Raw genomic sequence first — 21,768 nt, 5'->3', positions numbered from 1 at the left:
CTGCTGGCCTGGTCACCCCTAACTGCCCTCCCCTTCTGGCCATCTTGTGGTGGCCATCTTGTGTCCACCTGAAGGCAGCCATCTTTGACCACATGGGGGCAGCCATCTTGTGTGTTGGAGTGACAGTCAATTTGCATATTACTCTTTTATTAGATAGGATATATATATCCTATCTAATATATATATATATCCTATCTAATATATATACACACACACACACACACACACTAGAGGCCCGATGCACAAAGATTCGTGCAAGAATGGGCCTTCCTTTCCCTGGCTGCCAGCACTGCCTTTGCTCTGGCCGGAGCCGCCTTTCTGCCTTCCCATGCTGCCCAGAGGCCCAGAGTGGCTGGGGCGGTGCCTCTGTATTCAAATTAACCTTCCATCTTTGTTGGGTTAATTTGCATACCCATTCCTGATTGGCTGGTGGGCGTCATGAAGATATGGTCAATTTGCATCTTGCTCTTTTATTAGTGTGTACACACACACACACACACACACACACACACACACACACACTGAGTGGCCAGATTATTATGTGCTCAGAGACCAGAATAATCTGGCCACTCAGTGTATATATATATGAGTTAGTATGCATTCCTATATTTTCTACCTTTGTCAGCTGATAGAGCCTAGAAATTTACTGAAATAAAACCCTATGCCCAGCAGGCGTGGCTCAGTGGTTGAGCATTGATCTATGAACCAGGAGGTCACAGTTTGATTCCTGGTCAGGGCACATGCCTGGGTTGCTGGCTCGATCCCCAGCTCGATCCCCTGGCTGAACAATGATTCTCTCTCATCATTGATGTATCTATCTCGATCTCTCCCTCTTCCTACCTCTCTGAAATTAATAAAGATATATTTAATAAAATAAATAAAACCCTCATAGCAACTATTATGCCCAGCACCCAAATCTTAATTTCTCATACCATTCTTCATTAAAATGAATCATGGTTCATTGGGGAATTGACCGATTCTAGAACTGAGCAGGGAATACATAAGTGGAGCCTGGAGCATCTTATAGTGTCACAAAATGATGGGGGCATGTCAATAAGACAAGAAGTCACGCTGAAAAAGCTCACGACGGTTAAAGCTAAAACAATGTGAGCAACCAAATAAATATGTAGTCATATAAAATAAATATTCCTGAGTCCATACTGATATAAAGAAATGATTTAATAAATAAATAAATGGTGAAGAGACAAATCTCCCATACATAATTTTAAATATTTTATATAAATACTCCCTGCTCAAGTAGTGGAGCTTAACATTCAACCCCTTGTGTGTGGACTACCCTTTGTGACTTGCTTCTAAAGAGAAAGTATGGAAAGGCGGAGAAAGTAACTACTCTGGAGACACTTGGCAAACACTGCCTTGGCCAGTGATCAAGATTAACCTCATCAGTGATAAATTATGCTGATAGCATGTCCTCTTGCTATGATGTGATAAGAATGGCACCTTGCCTCTGTGGACTTCCTTCCCTTAATTCATAATCAGAGCAAAACTATGAGGAAAAGATCAGATAAAATCAAATTGGGGACATTCTAAAATGAGTGCTCCCCAAAAATGTCAAAATCATCAAAAACAAGGAAAGGCTATGAAACTTATAGCCAAGAGGATCCTAAGGCAGCAAGACACCTGAATGTAATGTGGTACCCTGAAAGGCGGTGGGAATAGCAACTACGAAGCCTGGAGACAGGAACGCTCAGGATGTTTGAGGAAGGGGGCTGGCCCACTGTGAGCAAGGTGGGGAGTGGTCAAGACTGGGAGTGGTTCTTGATCTTGACTATACATTGGAATCATCTGGGGAGTATGTAAATATACAGTGCCCAGAACCTACCCACAAGTGATTATCTTAACAAGTCTGGACTGAAAAGGAATTAATTCCATATACACATCCACACAGATTAATCTATATGACATAGTATGAGGATAAAAGTAAGTCAAAACAATATAAACTATAGTTCTTTAAATTAATATCAAAACTAAGAAAGACCAATATACTGGCTTTAAGGATCCATAGCTTTTAAAACCAACTAAAAAAGATTTATTAACACAAAATTTAGCATATTGATTACTTCTTGGGATCTTGAAAGTAAAAAGATCCTTCCTAAACTGGGTGTTATGGACACAAATGTATAGTAATAACTGTTCTTTAAATTATATATATTTTATATACATTTCATATCATGGCATAGTTCACAACTTAAAAGCATTATTTGAAAGTTAACCAAAATTTTAGCTCACCAGTAGTCCAGTGATCAAGGTGGCAGATTATCTACTGTGCTCTCCACTGTTGTGAACCATATTTTAAGAGGAACAATACTAAACCAATCCAGGGACTATAAGATGACAAATGAAAATAAATGTAACATTTTTACTAATAAGCATGCTGTTGCTTGATTGCAAAGATACATAGTCATGGTCATATCCAACTTGATTTTCTATGTCTAAGCTTGTAAATCTTCACAGGATAATTTTATCTCTGGTACCATTATTTTCCAAATACATAAGCTGGATAGGGGAAGGTGGAGAACATTAATAAACCACAAAGTAAAGTGTGACAAATAAGGTCTATTATCTGGTCTTTAGCTCATAACTCAGCAACAGGAACATTTTATAGGATATTAGAAGATAAAAAGCAATGGAAATTCCTTATGGGAGAATGATTTGCTTATGCTGGAATTTCTGACATTGATCCAATAAACAGAAGAATATTAATTAGAGAATGGCCAGAAACCACTCTTTAAATTTCACTTAGTTATAAAATGCTAGAATTATGAACCATAAATGGAAGAAACCTAAGATTCATCTCTTTGTTCTAAGTCTAATTAGAAATTCATAAGATTCACCCAGAAGTTGAATTATGAATTATGAATTGTCAGCCGAAGTCACAGTCCCTGTGGTTGCAATGTCATCCCTCAAACTGCCAGTGAGGTCAGCTGTGACCTTTTCCTAACATCTTTAGAAACATGTCTAAACATTTTGAAAGTAGTCTAACATAATTTAACACATAATCCTTTACATCTTTATTTTCCTACATTAATTCATATTATTATTCAGAAAAAGAAGTCTCAGTGGACCATAAATCCTCATTGTCTTCCATGTCTCAGGCTCATCTGAGTGCAAAGCAATCTTAACTGGAATCTCACATGTCAGAATGAACTTTTTTCTTAAAACTTGGTAGTCTTTATCAACAACCTCAGACCATTTAATAGCCCCACAGCCCTCTAAGTGATAAATAAATGTTCAGGACTGTAGGAACTATCCAACTCTTTTATACCCAGTTTCCAAAAACCAAACACAATAGTTATTCTTACTAAATATTTCCTCTTAACCAGAAAAATACTTGCTTTACTCTTTTTCTATTCAGGCCCATCACCCTGAACATAGATGTAAAAATAGGCTGCCTAAAATATTATTAAAATCACTTTTTAAGCACTTCAATTTAAAAAGCAATAAGCCACCTAAAAATATTATAAAACTCACTTTTTAAGCACTTCAATTGAAAAAGCACCCCACATCTATCATTTTTCCTGATATTCATTACACCCCCTCTGAAGCAGATGGGAGAGAAATAACTCTCCCTCTCCAAATGGGAAAACTGGCATTGATATTAAGGGACTCATCACATCTCATATAACAGGAAATGCAGTTTAGGCTTTATGATTTCAAAGGTCAGTACTTTCTCATCTTTTGATTAAATTATTTTCTGCCTCAAAATCTCTAACTCAGAGATGGAAAACAGATTTTAAATCACTTGCCAGTCTTGATTTATTGTTAGTGGTTGCTATTAAAAAGGACTCTGAGGCCCTAGCTGGTTGCTCAGTGGTTAGAGAGGACTGAAGGGTCAAGGATTTGATTCCAGTCAAGGGTAAGTACCTCATTTGTGGGCTCGATTCTGGGCATTGGTTTGGGGCTCCTATGAGAGCCAACCAATTGATGTGTCTCTCTCATATTGCTGTTTCTCTCTGTCTCTTCCACTCCCTTCCACTCTCTCTAAAAATCAATGGAAAATATATAACCTCTGGGGAGGATTAACAACAACAACAACAAAAAGGATTCTGAGGTCTAGTCAAGCTAAGTGAGAGATGGGTACCAAAATTAATCATGGATTTATCCATTCAATTATCTACTGAGTGCTCATGATATGCGAGTCACTCTTCTAGCCTCAAGGAAATGCAATGTCTCCCATGGGCATGAAAAAAAGAGGAGACCACTTGAGTTCTATTATCTGCCATTTCTGAGCCTAGCTACCACCTGCCAGAATAAAATTAGGCTTGGAAATATTGTATAAACTCCCCACTTCTCATTATCTCTTTCTCCCTTACCATTATCTAATTGACTCCATTTGGCATTTATAAAACCCTGTACCATTCAATGCTGTTTAACATGCTGGAGAAGTCACCAAGCCTGCAAATTGGCTCCATATCTTATTACAATTCTAAAACACATGTCTTTTCACATTTGAACATTTTAAAATCAGAAAGATCTTACAATTCTGTTAGGCACAGATTGAAAGAGTTTTTCCAGAAAGGACTTGTATTAGCTTTGCCCAGTCACCTGGGGGAACTCTCAACTGAATACTTCCCTGACCATCCTCTCTAATATTTCACAACCTATCACTCTCTATACCCTCTTTCTTGCTTTATATAGTACTTACCACCTTCTATGATTATATGTAACATTACTTGTATTATCCCACTCTCCATCTTCCAACTTGCCCCACAAAGGAAAACATTTTTGTCTGTTTCATTTACTGCTATATTACTAGCACCTAAATTAGCCTGACACATCTTAAGGCCTCAAAAAATTTTTTTTGACTATTTGGTGAAGAAAAGATACCAAATCCTCAATAATCACTTAACCCATTATGAATATAGCTTCTGATAGATAATTTCTACTGAATCAGCTCCCAAATAAGAACTGCCATATCCAATAGCATTCAATCTGAACTTATTTAGACTTTTGCAATATCTGACACTACTACCAACCCTTTTTGTCTTAAAAGTCCTTCTTGTAGATATCTCTTCAATTCTTCATTGCCTAAGTTGAATCTCAGGTTCTCTGTGTTTGAGGGTAAACTGGCTGTTATCTGCATGTCTCTTATCGAATTTATACATGCTTTTCCACATCTTACCCATAGCCATTCATGCTCTGCTAAAATAACCACTTATAAAGGAAACTCATTATCTCCTCAGACAGTCCAGTAAGTCTCAGAAATATCTCAAATTAGAAACTATTTAACATTGAATTGAAATCTGCCTCCTCCTAACATCTACCCTCTGCTCCTCCTAACATCTACTCTATAGAAAAAGTCCAATTCTGCTTCTCGAGTAGCCTTTCACATAAATCAAGACAGTTCCTTCCTCCTCTTAGTCTTCTTTGGACCAAAAATATTCCTAGTTCCTCCCATCACATCTACCAAGACACTGTTTTGAATTTCTTTCCATCTTGGGCATTGTCCTTCAGGTAATTTCCAGCTCATCCATGTCCCTTTCCAAAGATGGCACCTACAGACCTCCTCCCTACGTCCCCTGCCCGGAACTCTAATACCAGGACTCTCATTTCTGTTCTGAATGCTATTTTTCTAAAACAGGGGTGGGGAATATCCAGCCCAAAGGCCATTTATAAGGCCCAAGAAATTATTTGGTCTGACACTGCCAAGACATTAAGAGTGAGCTAATAGTTTGACTAAATATAGCAGACTAATTTTTAAGTTGATTATTTTGGATGGTCGGCGAATGATGCTTTAAGTCCCAAATGGCCCTTGGCAGAAAAAAGGTTCCCCACCCCTGTTCTAAAAGAAGAATAAGCAACAATGGCAAAGGCTTTATTGGTATTATATTATTACTAGGTTTACTCATAGAACTTAGACTCTTAAGCCTTTTAAATATGGGCTGCAGTAAGCTACTTCATTTTCATCCTGTACTCATAAAAATATTTACATTCATTTTACATTCATTTTATAAATTACAATTTCACCACCATTTTAGCTTTCCATTGCCTACAGCATAAAGTCTAAATTTATTCACATGAAATTCAAGGTCCTCCATAAGTAAGGCCTTAGCATTCTTTTTATCTTCATTGTCCACTGCTAACCCAGTTCCTAGTTACGTTAACATTGACCTCTTCACCTGATAGTCTTCACCTCCCTGACATTGCTTACGCACAATTTCCTCTGTCTAGAATGGTTTGTAGAAATCTCTTAGATATTAGGGCTACAAAAGACTTCATGAACTATAAAATCATAACTATCCTTAAAGCCTAGTTTCAATACCACCTCCTTCACTAAAGCATTGCTACCCCAACCCCTCCCAACCACAGTACGCACACCTCACAAAACGCTGCAATGAAAATTAGTCTCTCCATTCTCCATAGCATCAACACTCCTGGGATTATAAAGCTTATTTCATCTTGTTTTATAGTATAGTTAATTTTGTCCAGTTCTCTCCTCCTACCAGATTATAAGCTCTTAGAACTATCATCTATCTTTGAATACTTTTCAATGATAAATACAACTTTTAAAAAATGGATGTAGAACACTCAAGGAGATGAGGTACTAGCAAAACTAATTGTTTGACCTTAAAGATATCGTTAGCCATATAGAAGACGGGGTATGTAGAAAAAATTTCAAAGACATCGAAGCTTATAGAACATGAACTAGTTTCCATCTTCGAGGCAACACTTAACAAAATATTATCATTATTTCAGAAATAAGTGAAACAGAATACACACTAAATTCCCATAACAATATCACTACCAGATGCTGTTAATGTTAGTCATTGGAATATATCAATTCAGGTGAGCTCCCGTCTTATTACCACTTGTGTTGATGATTTTACTAATGAGTATTAGGCATACTGATTAGTAAATATTTGCCAACCAGAAAATTTCAGATGAAATATATAACTTTTATGTTAATCAGATAAAGAAATTGAGATCCTAGATAAAACTGACAAAACACAGATCCTCAAATGGCCTGGTTTAGGGGGGAAACCCAGGAATCATTCCTACCTGGGATACATGTCAATTATGATCATAGTCGCCCTCTTTCCAATGGGGGTAATGGATCCTCACATTTCCTCCAACTAACACTATTCCCTGAGGTCTGCAATCTTCCAAAACATAGGAAAAAGTTGACTTTTTACTTCAGCTATGGACAATATTTCAAGACATATGGTAGAGTCATCTTGAAACTATATAATTTATAATGTTTAATTTATATTTATAGGAATGCATATGTTTTTAGGTTCTGTGACCAAGACATTGTATTTGCAGACTTCATTAGTAAAATTTCTAAGCGTTATATTTTTTTCTTTTTTAAAAATTATAGTCTTATTAATTAATCATCTGACATACTTCTACAATACTTTTCCTCTTATATTATTTTTATTAAGGTATAATTTTTAAACTTTAAAAATATTTTTATTGATTTCAGAGAGGAAGGGGAGAGAGAGATAGAAACATCAATGATGAGAGAGGATCATTGATCTGCTGCCTCCTGCATGCCCCACACTGAATCCTAGCATGTGCCCTGACCATGAATCGAACCATGACCCCCTGGTTCATAAATCAATGCTCAACTACTGAGCCACACCTGTGAGGCATTAAGGTATAATTTTAACATATAACATTATATTAGTTTGGGGTATACAATAATAATTCAATATTTGTATATATTGCAAAACAATCACAATAACTTAATATCCATCATCACACATATTTACAATTTTTTCCTTATAATGAGTATTTTTAAAATCTACTCTCTTTGCAACTTTTAAATATGCAATACAGTATTATTAACTATAGTTACAATGTCTACATTACATCCCCATGACATATTTATAATTGGAAGTTTGTACCTTTTGACCCTCTTTACTCATCTTGCTCACCCTCCTACCCCCACCTCTGGTGACCACCAATCTGTTTTCTGTATCTATAAGCTTAGTTTTTTATTTTAATTCCACATATAAGTGGGATCATATAGTACTTATACCTCTTTCTGACATATTTCATTCAGCATAATATCTTCAAGGTCTATCTATGTTGTCACAAATGTCAAGATTTCATTCTTTTTATGGTTGAATAGGATTTATAATGTTCTTTTCTTTGAGTTATTCAGATTTAACATTTATGCAGTTTTCTCAAATCATGTATCACACTGAAGTTCTCAAATTTATAGTATATGGAACTAATATGGCGTTTTCTCACTTCTAACTAGGTTGTCCTGGGTTACAATAAAATACCTTTGTTTAAAGATGCTAAAGTAAAAGTATACACATTTTAGCAATGACATGGCAAGTCTCTATCATTCACTCAGACCAGTGGTCGGCAAACTCATTAGTCAACAGAGCCAAATATCAACAGTACAACGATTGAAATTTCTTTTGAGAGCCAAATTTTTTAAACTTAAACTTCTTCTAACGCCACTTCTTCAAAATAGACTCACCAAGGCCGTGGTATTTTGTGGAAGAGCCACACTCAAGGGGCCAAAGAGCCGCATGTGGGTCGTGAGCCGCAGTTTGCAGACCACAGACTCAGACAGTTCAGATGACAGTGTCACATTTTAATTGTTAGCAGCCAGAAGAAATAGGCAACCAGGAGATTAGAAAAAAGATGGTCATAAGGAAGTGTTATTTAAATAAAGTACATGTCACATTCCGATATTCATTTGACTCTGGAATTAATGGTTATCGCCTGATTTCATTGCTATTTTACAGTGTTGTTATCATTAACCTTTGTTCAGGGTTTGTTAAGCTTTTTAATCTTCACATCCAGGTGATAAAAATTGAACAGAAGTGCTGCCAGGAGAGACTTTCCCCCTGCAGTGATGGCAATGAACAGAACACTTTTACTCTGAAGACCAAAGGAAAGTGAGCTGAGAGCCTCTCTGGTTTGAGGCAGAGCTGGTGCTCAGCTGGCCCAAAGGCAGCAGTGCTTCCCAAATCGTCATCCAGGTGGCTGATCTCAGGCTATAAGGAGGGAGGAATGGAAAGAGCACTGTGTTCTGCTGTTCTGGGTCCTGGCCTTTAAAAACTATTGGTTCAGGTGGGGTGGGAACTGGGTGGAGGGGGACAATGAATGGGAAAAGGGGGACATCTGTAATACTTGCAACAGTAAAGTTGTTGTTTTTTTTAAAGGAAAAAATAGTAGAGTCACATGGAATTCTAAATTTTTTTTAGTAGCCACATTAAAAAAATAAAACTAAACTGGTGAAATTAATTTTAATAATATATTTTATTGAACACAATATATCACTTCAATGTGTCATCAATAAAGCAAATTATTAATGAGGAAAAATTGTTTCTTGAGCTGGTTTCGCTCAGTGGTTAGAGCGCCAGCCTGCAGACTTAAGGGTTCTAGGTTTGACTCTGGTCAAGGGCGTGTACCTTAGTTGCAAGCTGGATTCCTGGCCCTGGTTGGTGTGTGTGCAGGAGGCAACCAAATTGAAATGTCTCTCTCTGTGTCTCTCCCCCTCCCTTCTACTCTCTCTGAAAATCAATGGAAAATATCCTTGGGTGAGGATTAACAGCAACAACAAATTGTTTCTCATACTAAACGACTTGTCCTGTAAATTGTATTTTCTCATGCCTCTATATTCTGCAGTGGCTGCCCCTGTGCCATTTCCTTGTGAAGATGCTGCCCCTTTGCATGGAAAACCTTCTGGCCCCTCAGTACTCAGCCCCTAGGCTCCTCCTCAGTGATCTGACCATGCTCTGGGCTGACGTACAATCCATCTTTTATTGCAACTGTCCATTTACTTCTTTGTCTCCCCAAATAGTTAGAAAGTTCCTTGAGGACAGGTTAGCATCTCCACACCCATATTTGTTTTCCTAATCTAGATTTTAGTGCCACAGAACAGAGGTAACTGCAAAGCCTCCATATTTTGCCACGGTCTCCAGGTAAAATGAACAAGGCTGAATGGGAGAGGAGGGATTTATTTCAGTACTTTTAAGTAATCTAGAGGGGGGAAAAAAGTCAAATGGATAAAGAATCTTCTGAATCCTTTCTTGTATTTTTAAATCTCAGAAATACAAAAAGATATACATTTTATTAAAATCTACATGAACATAAATTTGAAGAACCAGCTGATGTTTAAGTTAAATTGACAGATATCAGTGCTCATGAATTCAGAGACAAAAGTTTATATACAATGAATTACAAATTGAAAACCAGCCATATTTTTGCTTTGGTTTAAAGCTTAGTCCAGATTATATCTGCAACATATCAAAATACCCTTGAAATAATTAAGTACAATAAATTTTTGAGTTGCAATAAATAAGAAAGGAAAATTCACAGAAATTACACTCACCTGTAGTCATATTCTGAGTGATAAAATCCATCAACTCAGACACCTTGGAGAAAATGCCACCTGATGTCCTTCTGTAGTTATTTCTTAAAGGATCCCAACCTCTAGCACAACCAGCTCCCCAAGAAGTTATCCCAGCAAGAATCCAGATCCCATTGTCTCTTCTACAAACAAGTGGACCTCCAGAGTCCCCCTTGTATGGCAGAGAAAGAGAAAATTTGAAAATTCACAAGTTAAAAATATTTTAACAAGTCACCAATATCAGCACTCATCTCAGAGAAGTAGAAGCTAATAGATGCCCAATGGTCATTATCTATCAATATTTTTTGTCCATCTTTCTGTCTTGTTTTGTTTTACCATTAGTTTCAAGATAGTATAGTTTTGCACAGATGTAACCTACTTCTACCCATTGCCTACAATCCTATAAAGCTAACATAATGTCTCTCTCCCTCCTTTTTTGGCCACAAACATATACATACCAAGATCAATGGAAGGAGGAGAATGAGTTTACAGATACATGCCTCTGCAATAGCTTGCCACTTGAAATTGCTGGTAAAGATTAGGTCATATCCCAAGACTATAGCACCCCCAAGTTTATTCAATGATTCGAGGCTTTGAAAACAGGGACGAATTTTGCCCCAGGTACTATATTTTAAAAACTGTTGGTTCCTTGGAGGATAAGAAACCCACTATTTCAGGATCCTATCTTTAATAATCCTTCAGAATTGCGGGGGCCTGATGCGGAGGGGGCCAGACATGGCGGGGATCTCCCTTTTCTGCCTCCCGCGTGGAAAGAGAGATGAACGAACTGGTTCTAAATGGAGACGGCCAGGGATTGAGAAATAATAGAAATAAAGAAAACAAGACGCAGAAATAGATTCATGAAGCTGGGAGCTGGGTGGGACGCCATCTTTTCTCTCTGATGGAGAGGCAGCATGACGACGACCCTGAGCCACGCAGCAGGTTTATTTTATATCCCCAAAATCCAGGAAGTAACACCAAAACTTAGGATCAAAGGAGCTTATTTGCATTCTTAACTAGGCCCCAGCATTACTGGATTTACATATCTAGACCCGCCCCTGCCGACACCTGGGCTGCTATGAAGTCAGAACTGATTAACGTGTCCAGCCTCATTGGGGAAGCATGTTCCCAGGGCGTGACTCTGCCTACGCCCTGAGTTCGGCTGATGATAATTAAGGAAATGCCCAGGTGCCTCCCAGGCGGCCCTCTACACAGAATAACATGCTGCTTTGAGAACATGTGCCAATTTTGTGTCAGATTAAGCCACTTAAAACTTAAAACTCAAGTCTCCAACAAATTGGTTTCCCTTTCTCCTGTATATCCTGTAAAGATTGGTATCCTTTGTGAAATTGTTATCTTTGGGAGGTCACTCATTCACAACGTCTTTTACCCAACAGTTACTATAACTATGCTTTCTTTGGCCAAACTTTGTGCAAACATTGCATTCTGCACTAAATGTTTAAAAAATTTAACGAAAGGAATGAAACATAGTTCACAGCTAAACCTAATTAGCTTGCCAAAGTGGTCATCTTGCTTGCTTCAATTAGGTTGGAAATGTTCAAACTGCCTCCTCTGCCTATCGCTCCCCCCGCCCCCCGCCGGACAAAAAAAAGAGGTGTGGGGGTACGATTGGGCATAGGACAGGAAAGAATTCTCTCAGCCCAGGTCGAGTAAACTTTTTAAGTAGAAGTCAGGTGGAAAGGTGAAGGAAAAGGGAATTTTGAAGCAGTAACTCCCAAAAACAGCTCATGGGGAAGGCAGAATTCACTATCACCCATGTGTTATAGGTTAACTCGGCCTGTTTATGCTTTGTACCTGACAGGCATCCTTTTCCCCATCAGGAAAACCAGCACAAAACATGGTCCTTCCCAGGGGAGGAAGGTTCATACCCTTGAGCAGAGTACTACACCTTCTGTCATCCATGATAGAAGGTCCAATTCTTGCAGGGCATTTGAATATTCCAATGCTGTGGAGAAGGGACTGATAAGTTAGTCAACAACTGTCCTCACTGAAACAAATAGTAATAAGCCTTCAAGTTTAAAACTATTTCAAATAGATGTTTAACCAAATTGTAGAAGCTCTTATTTTTTTTTTAGGAATTATATTCTTTCCTAAAATTATATAAGTTATAAAGGACCTTTAAAAAAAAAATCCAGCCAATTTTTAAGGTAACATAGGCAGTTGTGGTTTCTCTGAATATATGCTTGAATGTTTCCCCAAAAGGAAAACATCAGTCAATAAAGCAATATTTGGTAAAGTTCTTTATTTTTTCTTTGAAAGTCATAATATTAAATATAATGAAGCTGAACTATTGTTACTATTTCCTGATTATCCCTTTGCTGTAGTCTTCTCATCTGTTATAGTTACTTTGGGTTTTATCTGACACACTAACCACAATGGCAGCAAGGTTTACATAGAGCCTCAAGTATAGATTTTTATACAGTGAAGAGAGCCACAGATCTTCACTGAGTCAGAACCCAGGGGAAAGGAAACACAGGAAATAATAAATTACTCAAGGCCAGAGAAATTCTTCCTTCTATTGGGCATGCAATGGGGCCTGGAAGAAATATTATTTTATTTTTTGATGCCTCTTACTCTCTGAAATCTTGCCCCATCCACTGGTCATGCAATGAATCCCTTCTTCAAACTTATCATCTCCATGGGGAAGACAGATAGGCTGGACAGCAATTCCTGAAAAACAACAATAACAACAACAACAAAAAATCATAAGGTTCACAGAGAAGTGCTGCTGAATATATTTGGAAAATGACACTGGCTGATTTCATTTCTTCTACAATTTATTCCTAAATGCTATATTGATATATATTTTCAATGTTTTCCTCTCTTGTAAAAAAATATTTCATATAGAAATTTAGAAAAATGCAGGAAAAGTAAAATAAGAAAAAACATAACCCATTATTCTACATACCACAATGCCCCCACCAACCCAAAGCTACTAACATTTTAAGGTGTACCCTTGTTCTTAGAGAATAGTTTTTTTCTCAATAGTAAATTGAGCACTATTGTATGGCAAGCACTCTTCTAGGCCTCAGTGAATAAACTGAAAAAAATCCCTGCCTTGGCAGAATGTGTGTGTGTGTGTGTGTGTGTGTGTGCGCGTGCGTGTGTGTGCGTGTGTGTGTGTGTGTGTGTGTATGTGTGTGTGTGTAGGGGTCAGCAGGGTAAAGAAGATAAGTCTGGGGATTAAAAAGGATGGCATGGGAGGTATAATTTTAAATAGGGCAGTCATGACAAGTCTCATTGAGCCTGTGACATTTGAACAAAGTCTTAAGAAGCTGGGGGAAAGCACCATGCAGTTAGCTTGGTGGAAAGCATTTGAAGAAGAAGAAACAGAATGGAAAATCCCCTGTAGTGGAATAATGTCATATTGTTTGAGGAACAGTGGGGAAGCCAAGATGCCTGGAGCAGATTAAACAAAAGAATGTTCAGTAAAAAACAAAAAAGAGGTTAGATGTTGGGCTAGGAGGAGGGAGATGTCAGATAATAAGGATATTGATTTCCATCTGAGTATAATGGAGAACCACTGAAGTGTTTTGAATAGAGAGGCATAACCTGACTTACATTTCAAAAAGTATTATTCTGGCTGCTGGGTTAATAATAAACATTAGTGGCGCAAAAGAGGAAGCTGATAATTTAAGAACCGATTGAAAATAACCCAAGCAAGAGAGACTGTAGCCTGAAACAGGATGTACGAGTGGAGAAGGTAAGGCAGAAGCAATAGGATTTTCCTGATGGATTTGATGTAGAGTACGAGAGAAAGAAGAATGAGTACAACGTTTTTAGCATAAACAACTGGCAGGGTAGAGCTGTCATTAATTGGGATGAAAGGCTATGGGTAGAGCAGATTTAGGATATAGGGGATAATTAGGATTTTTATTTAAACATATTAAGTTTGAGATGCCTATTAATCATCCAGGCAGATGACCACTAGGTAGTTGACTATATGACCCCTATTAATCCAAGCAGCATTTCTATAATAAAAGGAACCTGTACTAGATAGATACCATTGCTGTACTCTTCGAGTAGATGGTGTGTAAAGCCTAGATCTGGTATAGATCACTGGGCCTTGATCCTGGATGAGATCACTACGGGAAAAGTGTATAAAGGGGTAGGAGAAAAACCAAGGGACTCTTGGAATTCAAGTGAAGAAAATGTTTCCAGGAGAGTGTGCACAACTCTGTCAAAGCTCCTATCAAGTAAGCTGAGGACTGAGATTTACCTTTGAATTTAGCAACATGAAGGTCATTGGTGACTATGACAAGACAAATTTGATAGAGTGGTGTGATTGAAAGTCTCATTGGCTTGGGTGTCTAATAGACATCTCAAACCTAATACATGCAATTATGAGAACTGAGGAAAGGAAATTGAAATACCTAACGTAATTGGATCTTCATAGAGTGTTTCTACAATGAGGAGCAGGAAAAATCAATAATTTTTTAATATACAGATCTAGTTTGAGTTATTATCTCTCAGTATTTTTATGATCTTGTTACTATGGTCTTCTGACTTTCATTACTGCCATTGAAAAATTAGCTGTCAGTCTAATTGTCATTCCTTATTGGTAATATAGGTTTTCTTCTTGATGCTTTTGAGATCCACTCTTTGTTTTTAGCATGTTATAGTTTCAACATAACATATCCTATATAATAAAAGGCTAATATGCAAATCGACTGAACGGTGGAATGACCGGTCACACACTGATTACCAGGGGCCAGATGCTCAATGCAGGAGCTGCCCCTGGTGGTCAGTGCGCTTCCACAGGGGACACACCGCTCAGCCAGAAGCCAAGCTCACGGCTGGTGAGAGCAGCTGTTGTGGCGGAAGCCTCTCCTGCCTCCGCTGCAGTGCTAAGGATTTCTGACTGAATGCTGGCAGTTGGATATCCTCCAAGGGCTCCCAGACCACGAGAAGGCGCAGGCTGAGCTGAGGGACCCTCTGAGTGCACGAATTCCATGCACTGGGCCTCTAGTCTATATATAATTTTTAATATCATAGTTTGGAATTATTGAATTCTTAAATCTGAAGATTTGTGCCTTATCAGTTATGTTTATTCCTTAGCCACCTTTTTCTTAAATTATTGATTTTCTGTCCCATTACCTATATTTTTTTCTAATGCTCAAACTGGATGTTTACTAAATGCTTTTAATACATCTCCTCTGTCTCTTACTTTGTCACTTTTGAATAATCATTTCAGATTTTCTAGTTCCCTGTATCTGATCTAATCTGCTAACTGATTCAGCTACTGTTTCCAATTCCACTTATATTTTTATACCTTAGTGTTTTATTGGCTCTTTTAAAAATCTTCCTCCTAAGTTAATAGTTTCCTGTTCATTTTTGATAGACTTTTATATACATAAACTTAAGTAAAACATAATTTATATTATGTACCTTATTTTAACATCCATAATAGTAGAAAGATTAGTTATTATTTCTGACTCTCTCTTTGGTGGCAACTTTCTCTGCATGCTTTTGATTTAATTGTGTATTCACATTCATTAAAACTTTATGGGAGGATAGTAAAGCTGAGATTTAAGGTTATTCTCTTCAGAAAGGATTGACTTTTGCTTCTTCCAGAAGCCCTGATTACTCACCTGTAAGAACTTTAGAGTCTTGGCTTGGAGTTTTGGGTCACAGGTAATGTAAATTTCAGCATGACCCCAAATGAGAGCTTGCTCATGATTACAGATTCTTCGAGAACCCTCCATCCAGAGCCAAGGTTCAAGCAATTAAGCTTCCTTATTCTCTCACTTTGTGTGCTGTGTTTCCCTCTCTTTTCCCCTACTTCCAAAGCATTACCTTTCAGGAAGTTCCAGGTACACAAAGGCTCCAATCAGCTTTCCCATCCCTGATCCCTACTCCAATGCAGGCTCCTTACATGGCCAATTAAAGCTCTAGGTTCTAAACAATCAAGTAGATGCTTCAAGTGTAGTCGCTTATTTCAGTGCCTGGCTAACTATTCTAGATCTGTGCTCTTTCGTTGTTTTTAGTCACTGAATACTTTCCTTTTTTTGCATTTTAAAAAACACATTTTTAATATTTTATTCAGATTGTTTAACCTGTGCTGAGAGTGTGTCAGATATCTACTTCACAATAATGACAGAAAGAAGATGATTTTGATAAAATGTTCAAATGTCCCAACCTCCATGGCTGGAGCTGAATATAGGTAGATGGTCAACAGTATAGCCCAGCTAAGACACTGGAGTACTTAAAATGCTACTTAAGTTAAGCATAAAATGTGTGGCTAGGACTTATAGCCTGTACAGTGCTTTCTGTACATTAAACAAAATATTTTAAAAAGAAAAAAAACGTAGTAATTCTAATATTACTAGATATATAAATAGAAATTAAAGTTAACTGGTACAGAACACAGTTTTCTCCATTACATTTTTTATATTCTAACGCTCTTTACTTATCAAACTTGACTTTGTGTTTTAGATGCAGCGGTGCAATATCAGAATTCATGTATCCAAGTCTGTTGTAGTCAGGATGGATAATAATTTTTGAGACAGGAATATTCTGTTCTTACTTATCCTTCTGAGAGAAGTTATACTCTCCAGCAATCATAACCAGACTCTTAATTTGCTGCCTAAAAACAAAGAAAACTATTTCAATAAGCAGTTCCCCTCCCCCAGGAAAGACTCTTGGTTTCATGCAATTAAATGAAAAGTGATTAATGTACCTGTAAGTATTACAAAGTTTTAAAAGAAGATATACCTTTATTAGTGATTACTAATTGTCATAAGACCTTATAAATTATAGGGATCTATAAAAAGTCGTGGTTTTTAGTCATAATGTTTACATTCTGTGAAGTTCTTTCCCCTATCTCAACTGTCTTCTTGTGTAAAATATTTAAGTGTGGCATCTTTTCTTCTTTAGTACATAAACCAGTCTACACATGCACTTTCATTTTTTAACAAAGTATAAAAGTTGTTCCTAGAACTACCATTTTCCCCTCTTATTAGTACTCACTTTTAATCTAGCCAAGTATCTGTTATTTCCCTCCTAATGACTAAAACTCAGATTGTTAAAATTTTGGAGCACCCACTTAATATTTGACATCAATACTTTATTAGAATAGGTAATTATTTTTTCCCACCACTAACTCCACAAATTATAGGTGATGTCTGGAATCTGGGACTTCTGGTTATAAGGCAGGAAGCATGGGAAATCTTGGGACAGACACAGTTTCTGAGGATCAGGAAGGCCAATAGGTGGGTAAACCAGGTAGCAAAATTAAGAAAGGAATTGAAATTTAACCTTGGAAGGTATTTAGATCATCAAATCTCCCAGTTCTATCTATCATCATTAAGCAAAGTTTAACAAGTGATGAAAATTCATAACTTATTCTTCAAGGCTAGCCAGGCAGTGTGTTGCTGTAATTACCAGATCATCTTGAATCAAGCTTCCTCCACAGAAATGGTACTCACCTTATTTCAGGGAGACCTACCCAAGATAAAAGTTGTTGCTACAACTAACATACATCTCCCCATGGATGTCAACTCCAGAAATGTTTGAAATCAATTCATCTAATATGGCATAGAGGTCGAGTGGGATCAAGACAGAAATTACTTGTTAACCTGGAGTTATGATATTTGAAACAAAAGAAATAAGTTACCATTTTCTCATTAAGAAATCAATGCCGTTGTTATACTGACCTGCCATGGATGTCCACCAGCTGTTGGATTTCTCTAACTAGTAACTCCAGAGAACAACTCAGATTCCAAGGCAGTTTCCATACTTTTCAGATCAGCTGCTTAAATCCCGCACTTCACTCCTGTGTGGGGGAGCATATGTGTGCACGCATGCATACAGAACACCTTATTTAAGGGCTCACTCTACCAAGATTTCCCATTTAGATTTTCCTGGCTTGGCACAGATGTTCTGACATCACGCAGCTGCATGCTGTCCCTGTTCTTTTCTCAAAATATTCCTGAGACCACTCCCCACTCAGGTTGTGTTGACAAGAATTTGCCTCAGGTCTCCCCTGCCCCTTTGCAGCCTGAACGGCCTTAACAAGAAAACACCTGGGCCAGGATGCACAGCTCTTCCTGTGGTGACTGATTCTGGGGGAGGGTGAGCAGTACATAATTTAGGTTCTATAATGATACTGGAGAACAACATATGCCTCCCGGGAAGACAGATATTTGGCTACTAGAGGCCCGGTGTCTGAAATTCGTGCATGGGTAGGGTCCCTAGCCCTGGCCGGTGATCAGGGCTGATCGGGGCCTTCCAGCTGCCGGCTGGGGCCTTCCTTCCTTCTGCGCTGCCCCCTGGTGGTCAGCACACATCATAGCAAGTGGTGGAACTCCCAGTCTGTTGAACTCCCGGTGGAACTTCTGCATGTTAGCCTTTATTATATAGGATAAGTTACTTCGACTCGGCTCTTTTTCTTTGGAGGAGGCTGCTTAGCACGAGCAGGGTTAGCAGATGTGCCTACAAACTTGAACTCCAGAATCCAGTAATTTCAAGAGGAAATTCTGGGCCCAGGCGCTTCTTTGGGAACATCTGGGCCTGCACTGTCCCCCTCCCCTTCGCCTCTTCCAGCCTGAGGAGTATGCAGACTCCTGCCCCAGCATCTGCACCCTGAGTGCCCAGGGCCGGCTCACCTGGATTTGAGGGCAGGCCCACAGCGAGAAACAGCAGCACCCCACGCTGGGCCAACGCCGGCATGGCGCCCATGCGGTGACTTGTCCGTCTTCCTCCGTTCCTGTGTCTCAGGCTGAGAAAATCAAGGTAGGAATTTGGTCTGCGCCCCCGCAGGTCCTTGCGCTCCTGGAGGCGCCTGCCTGCCTACGGAGCTCTTCACTCCCGCCCACGGGATGATGGGCAGCACCTGCCGGCCGGCCAGACCTCCCAGCATGACCTCCTCTGGTTATCCCGATGCTGCAGCCCTCTGGCGGTCTCTGGTTTCACAGGCCCAGCCACTGGCCTCTGGAGACAGGTGCTAAGTGTCCACAGGCTGTGGGGACTCTCAAATGTGTGCACAAGTCCCTAAGGGACAGGTGCGTGATCAAGGTGATCAGTGATCTAGAAGGCTCGACGCAGGTGAATTCTGTCCCACGCTGGGCAAGGAAGGTGGTCACCCATACAAGACACAGGATAGCCGACTTCTGAGAGAAGGAAGACCCAGGAAGGCCTAATGAGGAGTACTTTATGGTACTGCTCCTGCTTCTAAGTAGCTTGTTAAAGGCTTAGACACTCAAGTTTTCAAATAGAGTAGATATGAAAGGTCAGATTTATGTCATGACGTTTCTGGATGGCAGTCAGATCGGCTTCAGTGGAATGGACCAGAACTATATGACCCATCATTTAAGGTTATTAAAATAAATTCATTGCTAAGACTATCATGTCAGCACTTTCCCCATAAATATTATTTTGTAACTATTTAGCTTGAGCTTGGGAGAGGAATAGAGCCAGAATTTGTAATGAACTTACAGTTTATCAAAAAATTAGGGCAAGGCTAAGTGGACATTCTATATAAATCAACTAACTTGGTTCAGTTGTCTCAATTCTGTGTAAGAGAGAGATAAAAGCTCCTTGAGGTGGGATGGTCAACAAACACGGGGTGGTAAGCGGGCTGTAGACAGATGGACAGAAAAACAGAAGATAGGGGATGCAGGTATAGGACTAGGCAGGTGACAATCAGCTGGGACAATGACCCCTGTAACTGCAGAAGGTGAATGGGCAGCTTTTGGTGAAGAGCTTACAGACTTGGAGGACACTTGTCAACCTTCTTGTCTCATGACCCCGAAAAGTGTTCCTGTGATTTTTGTGTCCCAAGTCTTATTACATTGAACTATCTAGAGCTGCCCTGTCCAATATGGTGAACACTAGCCATGTGTGGTTATTTAACTTGAAATGAACTAACATTAAATTAAAAAATTTAGTTAAAGTTCAAGGGCTTACTAGTCATCTATGGCTAGTGGCTATCATGTTGGAGAGTGTAGATATAGACCATTGCCTTCCTTCCTGATGGTTCTATTGGACTGCACTATTTTTGAGAGTAGCACCATTTTATTTCAAGTGTCACTTTAAATAAAGATGCCTTGGATGAAAGTTTCACCTGGGTTTCCAGCTTGGGTGTCTGGGGGACACAGGGATGGGGCTTGGTTAGGTAAGCAGCTTTTTTTGTAAAAAGAAGGCACACCACCTCCAGACTTGAGCACTGGCCAGGAAATCTCTAGATAAGGTGGCAGCCTGACCAATGGCCCTCATCATCTTCATCCCTGAGGTTTGCTTTCACTGTGGTTTTCTCACAAAGATTACCATAACCATCCCTGGCCCCAAGGGCACAATACTCTCCAATAAAAGCTCAGACTTTTCAAATGGACCCAAATCCTCTTGTTCTTCATAGCAAAAGGGAGTCATATTAAAACTACTACAATATGGGAGAAGAAAAAAAAAAGAACATGTGCTGTGCCAATCCACAGCATAGAAGTTCATGGCTAAGGTTCTCAGGAGGCCCACAGACCTGCCCCCAACACTCTGCTGCAAGCAGTGCACACAGCTTTGCAGGATCTTCAGTGGTTTGTTTATACCCAGAAATCCCCAGGGGGTTGGACACTATCTCATTTCCTGCTACAGCACAGCTCCCTTTCCCCCAAAGTTCTAAACTCACAGCCTCAAGTGAGACCTTGTTCTCCTATATAAAGGATTGGTCTCTTACAGGCCTAACAAAATAATGGCTTTCCATGAAATAGGAAAAGATCCATTCAGTATAAGTTGCATAATACTCAATAGTCAGGTTGTTAGACTTAGGTTTAAATGTGTAAGATGATGGTTTGAATGTAAGTTAAGATTATGGAGATGTTCAAGTGCCCAAATTGAAGTATTCTTTTATTTAAAAAATAAACATTACAAAAGGAAGGACATCAGGAAAGGGAAGAGTGGACTACACTACCCTGGTTTGGACTTGTGATGTCTGGGAAATTTGCCTTTAATTTGAACATATCTTCATCAGGGTAGAATAATGATTTGCTATTAGAAGACTTCCAAGATTCTTGATGGAAGCCCCAACTCTAAGGAGTGTTGCAAAATTAGGAGCATTAGGTGACTAACCCATGAGCAATGAGCAACCTATGGACAAATAATATTTTATGTAAAAAATAAAATTTTCCACCCCAGCTAAACCACTGATCTAAACTCTAGAACCCTCCAAAGTCCCACAAAGCCTAAGATTCAGCACTAAGGGGATTATTGATGACCTTAAAATTAGCAATTTCATTTGAATATTAGTTGCAGGGACAGATACTACTATGATGCAGAGGGAATTTGAATGATGAAGTAGAAAGAATGGGTGAAAAAAATCCATTCAAATAGTTTGGCTGTGAATGACAGATATGTAGTAGCAGCAAGTGATGAAGAGAAATAAAGGCTTTTTTCCTCAAATGATTTTGATGTTGGTTACCTGT

At 38.8% G+C, this 21,768-nt stretch overlaps 1 protein-coding gene across 1 annotated transcript in view; it reads right to left on the bottom strand.

Moving 5' to 3' along the window:
• Positions 1-19,027, bottom strand: part of OVCH1 (ovochymase 1) — a 53,653-nt gene extending 34,626 nt beyond the window's left edge. The window contains 11 exon segments of the mRNA XM_054718615.1: positions 2,385-2,489; positions 2,492-2,518; positions 7,035-7,121; positions 10,319-10,508; positions 12,152-12,264; positions 12,267-12,302; positions 12,932-13,023; positions 16,767-16,939; positions 17,699-17,800; positions 18,013-18,131; positions 18,964-19,027. Coding sequence (XP_054574590.1) covers positions 2,385-2,489; positions 2,492-2,518; positions 7,035-7,121; positions 10,319-10,508; positions 12,152-12,264; positions 12,267-12,302; positions 12,932-13,023; positions 16,767-16,939; positions 17,699-17,800; positions 18,013-18,131; positions 18,964-19,027 — 1,108 coding nt within the window.
• Between the last annotated feature and the right edge of the window lie 2,741 nt (positions 19,028-21,768).

Source organism: Eptesicus fuscus, chromosome 7, assembly GCF_027574615.1.
Source record: "Eptesicus fuscus isolate TK198812 chromosome 7, DD_ASM_mEF_20220401, whole genome shotgun sequence".
NCBI lineage: Eukaryota > Metazoa > Chordata > Mammalia > Chiroptera > Vespertilionidae > Eptesicus > Eptesicus fuscus.
The sequence above is the reverse complement of the archived record's forward strand: the minus strand, read 5'-3'. Positions and strand labels throughout refer to the sequence as shown.